The sequence below is a fragment of the Carya illinoinensis genome, chromosome 5 (genome assembly GCF_018687715.1).
Source record: "Carya illinoinensis cultivar Pawnee chromosome 5, C.illinoinensisPawnee_v1, whole genome shotgun sequence".
NCBI lineage: Eukaryota > Viridiplantae > Streptophyta > Magnoliopsida > Fagales > Juglandaceae > Carya > Carya illinoinensis.
The window spans coordinates 24,197,412-24,213,877 of NC_056756.1; the positions used below are offsets into that span (position 1 = coordinate 24,197,412).

The 16,466-nt window shown below is 38.1% G+C and overlaps 1 protein-coding gene across 16 annotated transcripts in view; it reads left to right on the forward strand.

The window, feature by feature from the left end:
• The window catches only part of LOC122309665 (sodium/hydrogen exchanger 7-like), a 63,767-nt gene that overhangs the window by 19,349 nt on the left and 27,952 nt on the right, over window positions 1-16,466 (forward strand). For 11 of the 16 annotated variants that reach the window (XM_043123221.1, XM_043123213.1, XM_043123211.1 and 8 more), the window contains 3 exons: window positions 2,014-2,066; window positions 2,144-2,209; window positions 13,248-13,292. In XM_043123221.1, the coding sequence (XP_042979155.1) occupies window positions 2,014-2,066; window positions 2,144-2,209; window positions 13,248-13,292 (164 nt within the window). The remainder of the gene's footprint in view (window positions 1-2,013; window positions 2,067-2,143; window positions 2,210-13,247; window positions 13,293-16,466) is intronic. The other 5 variants (XM_043123214.1, XM_043123218.1, XM_043123219.1 and 2 more) reach the window with 2 other exon arrangements.

Consider the following 16,466-nt stretch of genomic DNA (forward strand, 5'->3'; position numbering starts at 1 on the left):
AATTTGTTATTGATGTGTACTAATGGTAATTAATATCTTCGAGAAATTTTCCCAAAAAAAAAAAAAAAGAACCATCTTACTAAACATGGTGGCCTACTTAATTACTTTGCTTAAGCCTTTTGAATTCATGACATCCAACACCATAATACAATGATAAATACTTTAGAGATGGTTCGTTTATTGAAACTTCACTTGACAAAGAAGGTAGGTTGACTACTTCTTTGTGTATCAGTTGCTGAACATAGGGTACTACTTTCTTTGAAGTTTGCTTTTTTGCCATATATATATATAAATTTGATGTGGGAAGTTCGAAAAAATCCCATGCAATAATTACAATTCACATGGTTTCTGGATTCAGTTTCAAATGACAAGAGGTTGGTTGGAGTGCTTGGAGTCTTGATCTAGAATCATTTTGCTAAATTCAGCATGCTCAGATATATTATTCTCTAAGTTATTCATAGCTTAATATGTTGATACCTCATATTGCTAGCAGTAATTATTGAATTAAACATAAACAAAAATATTGAACTGTTTTTTTTTTTAGAAGAAGACGGTACTCCAATTTTATTATTAAGCCCTCATTCATGAAGGAGGAATACTGTGGTTATAGACCGACACCTTGGGGAATCATGCAATTAAATAAACAGCCCAGGCCAAGGTGTGAAATAAAGACCACTAAACAAAAATAACTTTAAACACCTAGGATATATATATATATATACTATAAGACAATCAAAGGAAAAAAATAAAAAATAAACTGCTGAAGTTTTCACACGACAATCCTTTATTAATAGTGGAAGTCCTTCCCCTTCATGTGCCATCCATAAGCCCCCTCCAAGACCTACTCCCTGTGTGAACTTTCATCTCCAATGTAGTGAAGGAATACCTGCTCTCTCAGTGGCCTGCAAGCCCTTGCCTCCGGGATGGACTCATAGTCATGGTACTCTCTAATAGTCCCATTAGTGCCACTTTTAGCCTACCAATCAGCTACTTGGTTGGCTTCAAAATATGTGTGGTTCATAGTCATGATAAGGTTCTGACAAGTCAGCGCAGGCTATCCCAGTAATCCCTTGCGACCAATTTGCCCCACCACCTTCATGGAACCAATTTACCACCAGTTGGGAGTCAGACTCCACTGCATTACACAGACATGGACAAAATGCTTGGTTAAAGATTTGGATTTGGCAAATAAGCGGTGGTGTCATGTGGTTGATAAAAACTCGGTGAAATTCTGACATGGCATGACACACTTGGTTCAAAATCCTGAGTCCACAAGGCTTGGTGGTCGTGACTTTGTGGCCTTAATGATCACTTGGGAGGACAAAGGGGGGGCAAGTGAGTGATTATGTAACAAATTTGAGGGCCCAAAATTGTCTTTTTGTTTGTAGTCACCTCTCACCGACACATATAAATGGATTTTCAGCCAACTTCGCTAGCCAATTTAATGGAGGGGAGTAGGTGGAAAGCTGAAATTTGGGGGTGGGGAGTTCTGCTGAGTTAAAGATTGCGAGGGGGGTAATTGACAATCGGATGAAAGTTTGCGGCAGAAAAATGCATTCAACACTTCGTTCAATTTATTTTTACTGAAGAAAATTTTCAATCTGTGAGTTCTTAAATCTTTCCTTCTCGGTTCAGTCCTGGCACTGTTTGGTTTTCGATCGGTCTCTCTTGAATCGTCACTCAGAATTAGCTTCAAGCTTTCTTGTAGTGTTAGTCTGGTTTTGGAACACTTCTGGTGAACAAAGCACTTTCATAGTGTTTGCTTGTTCAATGATGATGTTATAACTTCAACATACAGAATAATTGAATGCTATTAGTGATTAAATCTTTCAAGTTTTTGAAAATGCAACAAAATCTTCAATTTCAATATATCTGTTAGTTGATCCCTTTTTGAGAGTTCATGTCTTGATTAAGATTTTTTTTAATTGCAACTGCAGGTTCTGATATTAATAATCTTGAACTATTTTAAGGGATCAGAATCTGACTGCCTTTTTTAAATTAATTTTTTTATAGGGTCAAGAGGGGGTTGATGTTTCTGGTATTTTGACAGTGATGACTCTAGGAATGTAAGTTGACTTGTCACAGAAATTTTTATCGCCAATAGGAAAATAGATATTCTGTTGACATTACATTTTGTCGACAGGTTCTATGCTGCATTTGCAAAGACTGCTTTCAAGGGTGATGGCCAAAAAAGCTTGCATCACTTTTGGTATGCCTTATGGTTCTGATATATTTTATTGAAGTATATGTAGATGCATTTTTATGTTTCTAAATAATTAATAAAAAATTAAGAGAGAGAGTAAATGGAATACTGGATTTATAGTCAGGGACCATAGTTGGAAAGTTTGTTTTATTGCCTCAGAGATTTCTTGGAGTATTTCAAAATATTGACTGGTTATTCTCACTTCTAAATTATTGAAACTTGATATATGGTGTTGGGGAGACATACAAGGTGGAGAGAGAAAAGGAAAGTTCATGATTGTAGAGCTAAAAGTGAAGTCTTAAATGTCAAAATATTGTGTGAATGGCCGAATCAATTTGGCCTTGAGTGATGTGTATATTATATAAGCTTTACAAGAATGCTATACATGGAAAGAAATAGCTGTACATGGAAAGAATGTAATTCCCGAATGATTCTAGCCCTATATGGAAACTATATTCTGTCAAATATGCTAACTGTACAAACCCTAAGTAAATTAAGAAAGTGTGAAAATAAGGAAAGAAGAATTGAATAGAAGAATGATTATGGACAGCAAAACTTTCCATTGACAGCCCCCCCGTCAAGTTGATGCGGGTTGATCAACAAGCATCGATTTGCTATTTAAGAAGCAATGTCGATCGCGAGTGAGAGTTTTGGTGAAGATATCAACAATTTGTAGTGCAGTGGAAACATGTAGAAGAGTGATAACACGAACTTCAAATGTTTCACGGATAGAGTGACAGTCAACTTCAATATGCTTTGTGTGCTCATGATAGACAAGATTGGCTGTGATCTGAACAACACTCGTATTATCGGTATGTAGAGGTGTAGGATTGGTCTTAGAAAAATCTAGCTCAGCAAGCAAACCTCGAAGCCAAATAATTTCAGAACAAGCAAGGGACATCGCCCGGTACTCAGATTCTGTAGATGACTTAGATACTGTCTTGCTGCTTACTCTTCTAGGAGATCAATGCATCACCTAAGAACACACAAACCAATGATGGAGCGATGTGTATCCACACGACCAGTCCAATTAGCATTGCTATAAGCAGCAAGGCGAGAAGAATTGCCTAGAGGAAAGAATAAGCTACGGGCAAAAGTGCCTTGAACATAGCGTATGATCCTATTGACAGCAGCCAAATAGAGGAGTCTGAAGAAATTGGCTGACTTGCTGTACAATAAAAGAAATATCCGGTCTAGTAAATGATGAGATAAACAAGGCTACCCACCAACTTCCGGTTTAAATTGGGATTAGCAAGTAAGTAACCTCCTCTTTGCGAAACTTGACATTTAATTCCATGGGATTATCAACAGAGATAGCCTCCTGTAGTCCAACTATAGCCACCAAGTCACTTGCATACTTATGTTGATTGAGTGAAATACCAGAGGGACTACGATGCACCTTAAGACCAAGAAAATATGTGAGAGACCCAAGATCTTTCATATGAAAGGACTCTGAGAGATGAGTCTTGAGCTGGCCAAGTAAAGCAGAATCGGAACCAGTGATCACAATATCATCAACATAAACCAAAATAACAACAATACCCATATCTGATTGCTGAAGAAACAATGAAGTGTCATACTTGCTCTGCTTGAATGAAAATTGTAATAAATTGGTGCGGAATTCATCAAACCAGGCCCTCGGAACTTGTTTGAGATCATAAAGAGAGCGATGAAATTTACACACATGTGAAGCCGGAGAGGGAAACAATTCCGGGGGAGGCTTCATATAAATACTCTTTAAGATCCCCGTGAAGAAAAGCATTCTTGACATCCATATGATGTAGTGGCCAATCACTGGAAGCAACAAGATATAGAATCGTACGAATACTAGTCATCTTAGCCATAGGAGCAAAGGTCTCTTCATAATTGACACCATATTTCTAACTATTCCCAAGTGCAACAAGCCGAGCTTTGTAACGATCCAAACTTCCATCAGACCGGACCTTGACTGAGTAAACCCATTTGCAACCTAGAGGAACAATGGTGGGAGGACAAGGCTCAATGTCCCATGTGTGATTGGCCTCTAGAGCGGCGATTTTTTCCTGCATAGCTTGTCGCCAACAATCATGCTTGGCAGCATGAGTAGGATGTGAGAATATCAAAATTGGACAATGTAGCTGTAAGTGCTGAAATAGAATTGCCAAAACTAGGGGAAGGAAACCCTTACCTATCCGAGAGTACAGAAACTCGAGGAGAACGATGTACCAAAGGCTTTGGAGGTACTGCAACTGACTGGATTTGGAGCGTGGTACGATCAGTTATCGGGTGAGCCACCGTAAGAGACTTAGGCGGAAGTGTCTTGTATACACAATACTTGGTTTAAAGTGAGAACGGACTTGATGAAGATTCGAGAACTGCTGCTCAAAGAAGGGAAGGAACACAATAGAAGAGGAGGGCACAGAGGACACATGAAAGAAATGTTGATTTTCAAAGAAAATAACATTCCTAAAAATGTGTGTATGATGTAATGTAGGATCATAGCAAACAAATACATTTTGACACATTATATCCCAAGAATGCACATTGAACAGATTGAGCAGATAATTTATTTCACTCATGAAGAGGTAAATGAACAAAACATACACAATCAAAGGTATGGAGGTTATCGTAACTAGGTTGCTTAGCAAATAAGTGGAAATAGGGAGACTCCATATGTAGGACTTGGGAGGTTAAATGATTGATCAAGTGAGTAGTAGTTTTCAGAGCCTCAACCCAGAACATGGATGAAACAGAGGATTCTAACAAGAGGGTATGTACCACATCTAGGAGATGACGATTTTTGTGTTTGTCGATTCCATTCTATTGTGGAGTAGCGGGACATGAATGTTGATGAATAATACCTTTAGAAGTTAAGAATACCTTAAACTCAGTAGACAAATATTCACCATCGGAATTTGTGAGTAATGTCTTAATAGAAGCAAAAAATTGATTACATACGAAAAACTCAGTGAAAGTATGAAAAACCTCAGATTTAGAGCGAATAAAGTAGACCCAAGTAAATCTGCTATGATTATCAATAAAAGTCACATAATATTTAAATTTTTCATGTGAACAAAAGGGGGAACGTCCCTAAACATTACTATTGATAAGATTAAAGCAGTGAGAGGCTCTACTAGCATGCAAAGGGAAGGGAAGGGTTTACCTTTTGCCAAGGTTGCAAGAAGCCCACTCAAGAGATAAAGAAGAATGTTCTTTATTACCAAGTAAACCAGAGTTCAATACATGGGATAAGATCTAAGTATTGGGATGACCTAAACGACGATGTCACATCATACTAAGATCTTGAATATTATTACAAGCAAAAGTAGGGGTGCTACCCGCATCATGCGGGGCGGGTGCACCCCTTCCCTGCACCCCGCCCCCACATGATGCGGGGGATGAAATTTCATCCAGCACCCCGCCCCCGTGAGGTGGGGGCGGGGCGAACACCCCATCCTCCCCGCCCCCCGCCCACTTCAAAAATCCCATATTTCAATGGGCTTAAAAAAATTTTTTGTGTCTAAAAATATTATTTTTAGACCCAAATTATTATATAATTAAATCTTAAATTAAAATTTATATATATAATAATAATTTAAAAACTAATAACATAAAAATTATGTTACTAATTTTTAAATTTGTTAAACTTGTTCACAAGAATCACAAGAGAGTGAGACTTGTTCATCACAAGCTTGCATATGCCATGGGCACCCTAAGCCTCATTTATATAGAACTCTAAGGCCATACAAGAGTCTTACTTGAGCAATGTGGGACTTAACAAATTGTAATATTATATATATATATATACAATTTGTAAAATAAAAATATATATTTATAAATATAAAATATATATATTTATAAATATAAATATAAAATGCGGGGCGGGGGAAAAGCGGGGCGGGGTTGAGCCCTGCCCGCCCCCCGCCCCCACTTAGTGTTTTTCATGCGGGGCGGGGGACCCCGCCCCGGCATGTGCGGTGCGGGGTACCCCGTTCGCCCATGCGGAGGCGGGGCGGACGGGGGCGGGGTAGAACGGGGCGGGCCCCCGTTGCCCACCCCTAAGCAAAAGACTTAATAGAAGAAATTGGAGAAAGTGCTGGAACAGGCAAAGTAGTGGAAACAAGCGCCCCACTTTAGGTCCCTTCGTGATCGGCCCCCTCGTTACCTGGTCCTGTACAACACAACCATCACTATAACAATTAACAACACAATTATTATCAACTAATTGACCAACAGAAATGAGATTCGTGGAAAGTTGAGGAGCAAGAAACACATAAGTGAACTTAGAAGATGCATCTCCGATAGCAGCTATTGGCAAAGAATTTCCATTGGCAGTCTGAATAGCAGATTGACCAGCATAGGGTCGAACATGACACAAAGTAGTGGGATTATTCGTCATGTGATTAGAGGCCCCCGAGTCCACGTACTAGAGTTTAGTAGAATTGTTACCTTGGAACCCCATTACTGATAATGCCAAAATTAGCATTTGTTGCACCATTTTGGGTGTGCAGTAATTCGTTGCAAGAGGTGCAAGAACAGAGGGGTCACCTGAAGAAGAGTCATGGGCCACAGAAGTTGCTGCTGAGGGTACAACAATAGAAGTTTGAAATGCTTGGGCCTAATGGTTCTGGGGGCGGGCAGAGACGACATTCTATGATAATGTGACCCTTCTTCTTACAATAAGAGCAGTATTTTGTTGGAAAGTTTCCAAAATCCGCCTAGTCAACTCTGCTGTATTCTAGGAGATATTGGCTATAAATGTGTGAATATTCTAGGAGATTTAGTTTCCTTAGAAGTTAGGATTAAATTTATTCTTTCCTTTTTCCTTCTGCAGTAATCTATTTATACTGTCTTGTACCTATGTTACGAATTAATGAGAATTATTCCTACAAATTATTCTCTCATTCTAGATGGTATCAAGAGCAAGGTTCCATTTATGATTCATATAAAAATTCTATTCCCTTTTCTGTTGCTGCCAAGCCTTTTACCATGTCTGATACTTCAAACAAGGCCAAATTTAAAAACAAGCTAGAACCAAAACCTACCCATTCTGAACCATACTCTGTCCAAATTACAAACATACGACTAAATGAGGTTAACTTCCTACAATGGTTACAATTAGTCAGGATGTATATTCGAGGTAGAGGAGATACTCACCAAGAAGAAGGCAGTGTGACCAAGTATTTCAATGTTCTTAAGGGACTTTGGATGGATTTAGACTTATTCAATGATTATGAATGGAAAAATTTTGATGATTGCAATCATAATAAGAAGATGGTGGAGAATGCTAGAATATTTAAATTCTTGGCTGGACTTAATAATGAATTTGATGAAGTTAGGGGAAGGATTCTAGGGAGATAGCCATTACCTCCACTTGGAGAGGTATTTTCGGAGCTGCGAAGAGAAGATTGTCATCGGAATGTCATGATGAAAAAAAAGAAGGATGAAACTGTGGAGAACTCTGCATTAGTTGCTGCCAACCCTGCTCCTTATTGTGCTACTAGTACAAATCTGTCAACTGCCAATATTTCTGCACAGCGGGTCCTATTCTAACCAAAGGGGGTTTGAAGATAAGCCTCGAGTATGGTGTGATTATTGCAATAAACCACACCACACTCGAGAGACTTGCTGGAAACTCCATGGAAAGCCTGCAAACTGGAAGATTAGCAAATCTGGAACCTCTAGCAGCAACTATATAGCCCCAGAGCCAATGAAGCAAAGGCTAATTTCCTAAGTGTTGAGCAGGTGGATCATCTTCTTCAATTGCTGAAATCCACTCCTACATCCGGTCCTCCTACTGGTTCCTTGGCCCAAACAGGTAATACTCCTAGTACCTACTCTTGTGGCTTAACTATTGCACCATGGATTATTGATTCTTGTGCATCCGACTATATGACGAGTACTTCACAAATTTTTCAATCTTATTACCCTTGTCCTGGTAAGAAAAAAGTCAGAATTGCAGATGGAAGTTTCTCATCCATTGCAGGAACAGGTTCTGTCCAAATCTCTGAGAAAATTGAACTAAAATCTGTCCCCTAAACTTGCTTGTAATTTGTTGTCTGTTAGTAAACTCTCACGGAATTCTAACTGTTGTGTCATTTTCTTTGATTCCCATTGTGAATTTTAGGACCAACTCTCAGGGAGGATGATTGTTAGTGCTAGGATGATTGATGGACTCTATTATTTTGATGAAACCCTATTCAACATTAAACGAGCTTAGGGTTTGAGTAGTATTAGTACTTGTTCTATGCCTGTACAAGAACAAATTATGCTTTGGCATCTTAAACTTGGATATCCTAGTTTTCTCTATCTAAAACATTTGTTTCCCAGCTTATTTAAAATTGTTGATTGCAACTCTCTTCATTGTGATACTTGTCATCTATCCAAGAGTCATCTGAACACCTATCAATCAAATGGTTATCATGCTTCAAAACCTCTTTATTTAATTCATAGTGATGTTTGGGATCCCTAAAAAATCACTACTGCATCTGGAAAAAAATGTTTTGTGACATTTATTGACAATTATACAGGGTTGTGTTGGGTGTATTTGATGAGTGATAAATCTGAAGTTGAAAAATTATTCAAGGATTTTTATCATATGGTTGAAAATTAGTTCCAAACACAAATAAGTATCCTTAGAACTGATAATGGTACTGAATACTTCACAACAAATGTTTAGGAACTTTTTTGTCTGAAAAAGGCGTTCAACATGAATCTACTTGTCGTGACATCCCACAACAAAATGTTATTGCAGAGCAAAAAAATCATCATTTATTAGAGGTTGCACGTGCCCTAATCTTTTCTATGCATGTTCCTAAATATTTATGGGGTGATGCTATTTTGACTGCTTGTTATCTCATTAATAGGATGCTTACTCGTGTTTTGAAATACATCACTCCTTTAGCTTGCCTAAAGGAGTTTTTCCCTACTTGTCGAGTAACATCAGATTTACAATTAAAAGTTTTTGGGTGCACTGTTTTTGTTTATATACCAACCCATCTTCGGTCCAAACTTGACCCTAGGGCAGAAAAATGTATTTTCCTCTTATATGCTCCTAATAAGAGGGAACAAATATTTTAACCCTATTACAAAGAAAACTCACATCAGTATGGATTTTTTTTCCTTGAAAAACAGCCTTATTTTAGCCATAACTATCTTCAGGGGGAGAAAGAGAAGAGTGAAGATGAGTTTTGGCAAAATTCTAATATTTTTCCTAATGTTTTCATTGACATTGACATGTACATCCATACTCCTTTAGAAGGTCAAAAAACAGAAAATTTATTTAGTGAAAATAATGGAAATCTGAGTCTACCTGTACAAGGCATAAGTGATTCACAACTAGGGGGAGAAATACTACCAGAGATTATCTCATCTGAACTTCGTGTTTATACTAGAAGAAGAGATCGTCATAATAATAGAAATCCTTCTTCCAATCCAGAGCAAAGCCAATCATCATCACCTCTAGAATTTTGTTGACAATTTTTTCTGATCTAGATTTACCTATAGCCCTTAAGAAAGGAGTTAGAACCTACACCATACATCCTATTGCCAAATATCTATCCTATCATAGACTCTCCAATACCCATAAGGCCTTTACATCCAATTTTTCTCATATGTTTATTCCAAGAACAGTTCAAGAAGCCTTGGATCACCCGGAATGGAGATTGGCTGTTCAAGAAGAGATGAATGCACTAATTGCTAATGACACTTGGGAAATTGGTGATTTACCAGGGGGAAGAAGACTGTGGGCTGTAAATGGGTATTTATAGTCAAATTCAAGGCTGATGGTTGTGTGGAGAGGTACAAAGCAAGACTTGTGGTAAAGGGGTTCACTCAAACATATGGAATTGACTACCAGGAAACTTTTGCTCCCGTAGCCAAGATGAACTCAATCCATGTGTAACTATCCCTAGCAGTCCATTCCAACTGGCCCTTGTATCAATTAGATGCGAAGAATGCCTTCTTAAATGGAGACCTAGAGGAGGAAGTTTTTATAGATCAGCCATCAGGATTTGAAGGCAAAGAAGGCAAGGGGAAGGTGTGCAGATTGAGGTAGTCTTTGTATGGACTCAAGCAATCTCCTAGAGCTTAGTTTGAATGCTTTGGGAAGGCGATAAAGAGTCACGGCTACTGCCAAGGTCAAGCTGACCACACTATGTTCTATAGACACACTGGTGAAGGCAAAGTAGCTATACTTATTGTCTATGCTGATTTTATTCTGACAGGGGATGACAACAATGAAATTGAGAGATTGCTAAAGAGTTTGAAATCGAAGACTTAGGTAACTTGAAATATTTTCTTGGCATGGAGTTTGCAAGGTCAAAGAAAGGTATATTTGTTTCCCAACGAAAATGTATTCTTGATTTACTTGGAAAAACAAATTTATTAGGGTGTACAGCTGCAGAAACACCTATAGAGCCAAATCTAAGACTTCAACCAGCTAAACCTAAAGAAGTAATCAATAGAGAACAATACCAAAGATTGGTAGGGAAACTCCTGTATCTCTCTCATACTCAGCCTGACATAGCTTTTGCAACAAGTGTGGTAAGCCAATTTATGCACTCACCAGGACCTGAACATTTTGATGCTGTATACAAAATCCTAAGGTACCTAAAGGAGACTCCGGGTAAAGGCTTATTGTTTGGAGGTCATGGGAGGTTACAAGTGGAAATATACACTAATGCAGATTGGGCTGGAAGTGTCATTGATAGGAGATCAACTTCTAGCTATTGCACATTTGTTGGATGAAATTTAGTAACATGGCATAGCAAGAAACAAAATGTGGTGGCAAGGAGTAGTGCTGAGTTTAGGGCTATTGCTCATGGAATTTGTGAAGCATTGTGGATTAAAAGATTGTTGGAAGAGTTGAAAGTTGCTAGTTCATTACCAATGAAATTGCATTGTGATAATAAAGCTGCAACAGCTATTGCTCACAATCCAGTTCTTCATGATAGAACAAAACATGTGGAGGTGGACAAGCATTTTATCAGGGAGAAAATAGCTAGTGGGGTTATTTGTTTGCCCTATATTTCTACAGCTGAGCAAGTAGTAGACATACTTACAAAGGGACTGTCGAAGAAATAGTTTGAAAACTTAATCAGCAAGCTGGCTATGAAAGACATTTTCAAACCAGCTTGAGGGGGGGTGTTGGAAAGTTTCCAAAATCTGCCTAATCAACTCTGCTGTATTCTAACAGATATTGATTGTAAATATGTGAATATTCTAGGAGATTTAGTTTCCTTAGAAGTTAGCATTTAATTTATTCTTTCCTAATTTATTCTTTCCTTTTTTATTCTGCTATAATCTATTTATACTGCCTTGTACCTATGTTATGAATTAATGAGAATTATTCATACAAATTATACTCTCATTCTAGATATTTCTTGGAACAATTAGCAGCAATATGCCCACATTCCTTGCAACAAAAACACTGCAAGGTGCTAGAATGCACAGACGGTCCTCGTCGTTGAGCAACATAATCCATAGGGGCTGACCCTGAACTACCATGAGATTGCTCCAGAGTAACTTGAGTACCAAGCCGTTGTTTTTCACGAAGTAACTCACCAAAACAAACATCAAGAGAAGGAACATGAGAGCGATTCAATAGAGAAGAGTGAACAGATTCATACTTGGGTCGGAGTTTCATAAGAAATTGATCACGAAGACTAATCTTGTGAAGATGTTGAATAATGGAAAGAGAAGCAACATGAACATCCGCGGTAACCGGATCATAATATTCGTTCCAAAGAGTCAGAAACGTCGAATAATAGTCTTGGATGGAACGATTGTCATGTTGAAACATGGAAATCGCATGCTCTAATTGAAAATGACGAGCACTGTTATCTTGATGATATACTTTCTTTAAGTAAGTCCACATGGATTGAGCGGTACGATGAGGCCGCAAGTATGTGGCTCAACCGAGCCAAGAAGCCAAGACATAATCTAAGCATCAAACACAGCCCATGGTGGAGAAGACGTTGAATCCTTGGATTTATCAAGATTGGGTGCACAATCCGTGCCATCAATATGACCCCAATGATCTTTTCCATTGAGGAAAAGTTCAAATTGAAAAGTCCACTTAGAATAATTGTTGCCCGTAAACTTGGCACACATAGGTGTGGAGTCCATTGTAAATAAATGAAAATCGAGCCAAAAAATAACCAAAAGGAAACTGCCGAGAAGCAAACAAAATGCCCACAAAACCGAAAAAAAACTTTACGAGAAAATACCCACAACCTGCAGAATATTGTTCCGAGACTACTGTGCCGAGAGGAACAAAGCACTGTTATGAGAGTAACCAAGCCAGAGAGACACCAGAACCACCAAGGGAAGGTTGTGCCGACTGCCACCAAGCCACAGAGTTGTCGAGAAACCCAGAACAGAACCACTAGAAAGAAATGAGGGGAAAAGAAAAAAAAAATCACAGGTGCACCACAGGACCACACAGACCTAACCGAAACACACGAGAGGCACCTCCGAAACCGAGAAGAGAAGAAAAAAAAAAATTCAAGGAACAAATTAGCAGTTAGCTCTTGATACCATGTCAAAATATTGGGTAAATGACCGAATCAATTTGGCCTTGAGTGATCTATATATTATATAAGCTTTACAAGAATGCTATACATGGAAAGAATGTAATTCCCGAATGATTCTAGCCTATATGGAAACTATACTCTGTCAAATATGCTAATTGTACTAGCCTAAGTAAATTAAGAAAAGGTGAAAATAAGGAAAGAAGAATTGAATAGAAGAATGATTCATTGACATTAAAAACTCAGGCAGGCGCCCCTACACAAACAGTTATAACTTGTGTTTTTTCTTTTGTTATAAGTAGCAAATCATTATATCAACAACATATTATCTTTTGTTAAAGTCATTTTAATGTCCAAGACCCCAAATAAAGAAGATTTCTTCAAACTAATCTGTAAATGCTAGCCAAAGACACCATGCCACTAGAATGTCTTAAAACGGTTGCATTTGTTTCTTGATAGGTATTTGGAATGTTTGATTCATAAGTGAACTGACACAGTTTTCACCTTGACTATGTTCTTCATTTCCTTTTCAGGGAATTGGTTGCTTATATTGCTAATACGTTAATTTTTATCTTGAGGTAAGAGCCCCATTAACCACTTGAAATTTCTTTTATAATCTATGTTTTTGTGGGTGGTACAAGAATAGATATTTGGTGGCATTTTGGTTGAGCAAATGTTGACAAGGTATGTGTTCTTATAATGCTTGCATATATGCATCTACTGCACTTGATGAAAGATATTTGTAGATTCTATAGGAACATACGAAATGAAGGCCAGCATGATAGACTTCTCACTTTCTTCAAAATTGCAAATTTAAATGCTTTTTTCTTCCTGATAACGACAGTTATCATAGCTGAAAATTATTGGGGTGTTTTGTGCATGTCTATTTGGGACGTGTCTCTGTGTGAGTGCACAAGCCATCTTGTTAAGGGAGCGTCTAATGTTACAAGTTCTAGTTTAGCCATATCATAGTGGAACACCAAAGAAGTAATAAAAGGTTCCTCATCAACAACATATTATCTGCATATTGATTAATAGAAGGCTTGGGGCTGGCTCATTGGGGTTAAACCATGGGTCTTAAATTCTTATTACAGCCCCTTGAAATAGTCCAAACAGCAACCCCCTTTAAGGTCACAGCGCTGCAGAGTTTTCTGCAAGGGCTAAACTCTTACCTTAACCACATATGTTACAATTACGCCACATATAAAATGCATTACTCATAAATTCTATGATAATGTGTATGATGTGATCAAGGAAACCAATTTGTTTCATTTTTGCACTGCATGTATAAGTTTTTCAATAATTGACTTCAACTGCTTTGTTCTTTTATTCTAATCGGTATTTTGAGTAGAGATTCTCTCCAATTACTTGGTCGAATTGGATGGTTTAATTGTGGAGGGAGATATACACAGACACATCATGTTGACCATGAAACATTTAATGCCATTCCATCGAGGATTTTTGGGCTGTATAGACTATCCCACTTTAGCATTTAATGTTGTGTCTTATCTTTCTTTGAATTGGACTACACAATTTGATTAGGCAATTTTGAAAGGATCTCAATTGAGTCATACCAATTTTGAAAACAAATTTTGATATTAACATATAGAAAAACACGCGATCAAATTTTTACTCAAAATTGCTTTCAAACAAGTTTAATCTCCTACAAACTGCAGACTTACTCTGGTTAACCAACATATCTTTTAACAGATCTTCTAGGATAGGGTCTACCTGAACCGTGTGGAAGCTTCTAAAAAAATCCTACTTAGTCTTGATGTCGAGAGAGAACAAATTTTGAGAAAAATTTCAGCTTTCCTTTGCTCTACACTCCCTACTAAGTGCCGATACAGAGATGGATCAGATAACAGGTCGCCCTCATCCCGACAAAGCTTTAAATTGACCTCCATAGGTGTAAGTACTGAGTTTCCAGATTGAATCCCAGCCAAGGTGAGAATCTCTTGGGTAACAAGAATGTACCTCAAGACCAAGAAAATACTGAAGTGGACCAAGGTCTTTTATATGAAAGGTAGTTTTGGGATGCTGCTGTAGTTGCTCAATCAGGTGAGAATCAGAACCTGTGATAACTATATCATCGACATATACTAAAAGAACAAGAAGTCCAATGGCAGTTCTTTGAATATAGAGAGAAGAATCAAACTGACTTCGAAAATGAAAATCAAGAAGAGTGGTACGAAACTTCTCAAACCATGCACACGGTGCCTTCTTTGAGCCATAGAAAGACCGCTTCAACTGACAAACCTCAGTAGATGATGAATTGAACATACCAGGTGGAGGAGACATATAGATTTCTTCCTTCAAACCCCCATGTAAGAATGCATTTTTCACATCCATCTCCGCCTTTGGAAGCAGCAATGGCGAGAAGAGTACGTATAGTAGTTATTTTGGAAGCGGGTGCAAAGGTCTCTTCATAATCAAGTCCATACTTTTGACAATTTCCAAGGGCCACTTAAATGGGCCTTATATCTTTCAATATTACCATTTGGCCAAAGTTTAATAGTGTACACCCATTTGCAGCCTATGAGTTTTACGCCATCAGGACATGGGACGATGTCTCAAGTGTGGTTATCCTGAAAAGCCTGAAGTTCATCTTGCATAGCTTGCCTCCAATGAGTTCAAGCAGCAGCTTGAGAATAAGACTTGCGCATAGAAGTAGTATCAAGAGTAGCCTGATGGGCAATATGTACGAACCCATACTTGTCCGGGTACCTGAAACTCAAGATGATCGTTGAGGTTTAGTTGGGATGGGATCAAACGTCGATATTGTGACAGGAAGGAGCATCAGAGACTGTGGACGACGTCGTTGATACAAAAGCCTTGACTTCAAATGTTCAAGAGTACAAGACACATCATAAAAAATAGGCAACTGAGCAGAAGTAGAATCATGTGAAACGCAAGACTGGAAGAAATATTGGTTTTCAGAAGAAAACCACATTTCAAGAGACACGGAGTTTGTGAGCATCTGCATCATAACACAAACCTTTTATGAACATTAATATACCCAAGAAAAGCACACCGAGCTGCCTGAGCAGAAAGCTTGTGATATGGAGAGTCAAATTGTAAATTTGGAGGGGGTAAATGATTAATGAAGTACACAGTTGTAGATAAGGCTTCTACCCAAAAATGAGGAGGCACAGAAGATTCAATCAACAAAGTACGAACAACATCCAAAGGATGACGATTCTTACGCTCAGCAACCCCATTCTGTTCAGGGGTGCAAGGATATGAGCGTTGAGAGAGAATACCCTAAGTTTTGAGAAAATCCTAAAACTCATGAGACATATTCCCCCCCAGAGTTAGAAAGTAGTGTTTTAATACAAGCAGAAAATTGAGTCTCAACAAACACAACAAAAGCTTGAAAAGTGGAAAACACATCAGCTTTTGATCGAAGAAAATATATCCAACTGAAACAACTATAGTCATCAATGAAGGTCACAAAATACTTTTATTGAGCATGTAAAAGAACGAGACTCACTCCCCATACATCAGTATGAATTATCTCAAAATATGTAGAAGCACAACTACCATGTAAAGGAAAAGGTAAAGATTTGCATGTACCAAGTTTACAAGAGCTACAATCAGAAGATACAATAAAAACGGAATTTTTATTCCCCAAATGACCTTGTTGCATAAGATGATGCAAAATAGAAGAATTGAGATATCCCAATTTTTATGCCAAACATCACTATTATTAGTAACTACAGTACAAACAAAGGAATAAAAACTAGAATTGG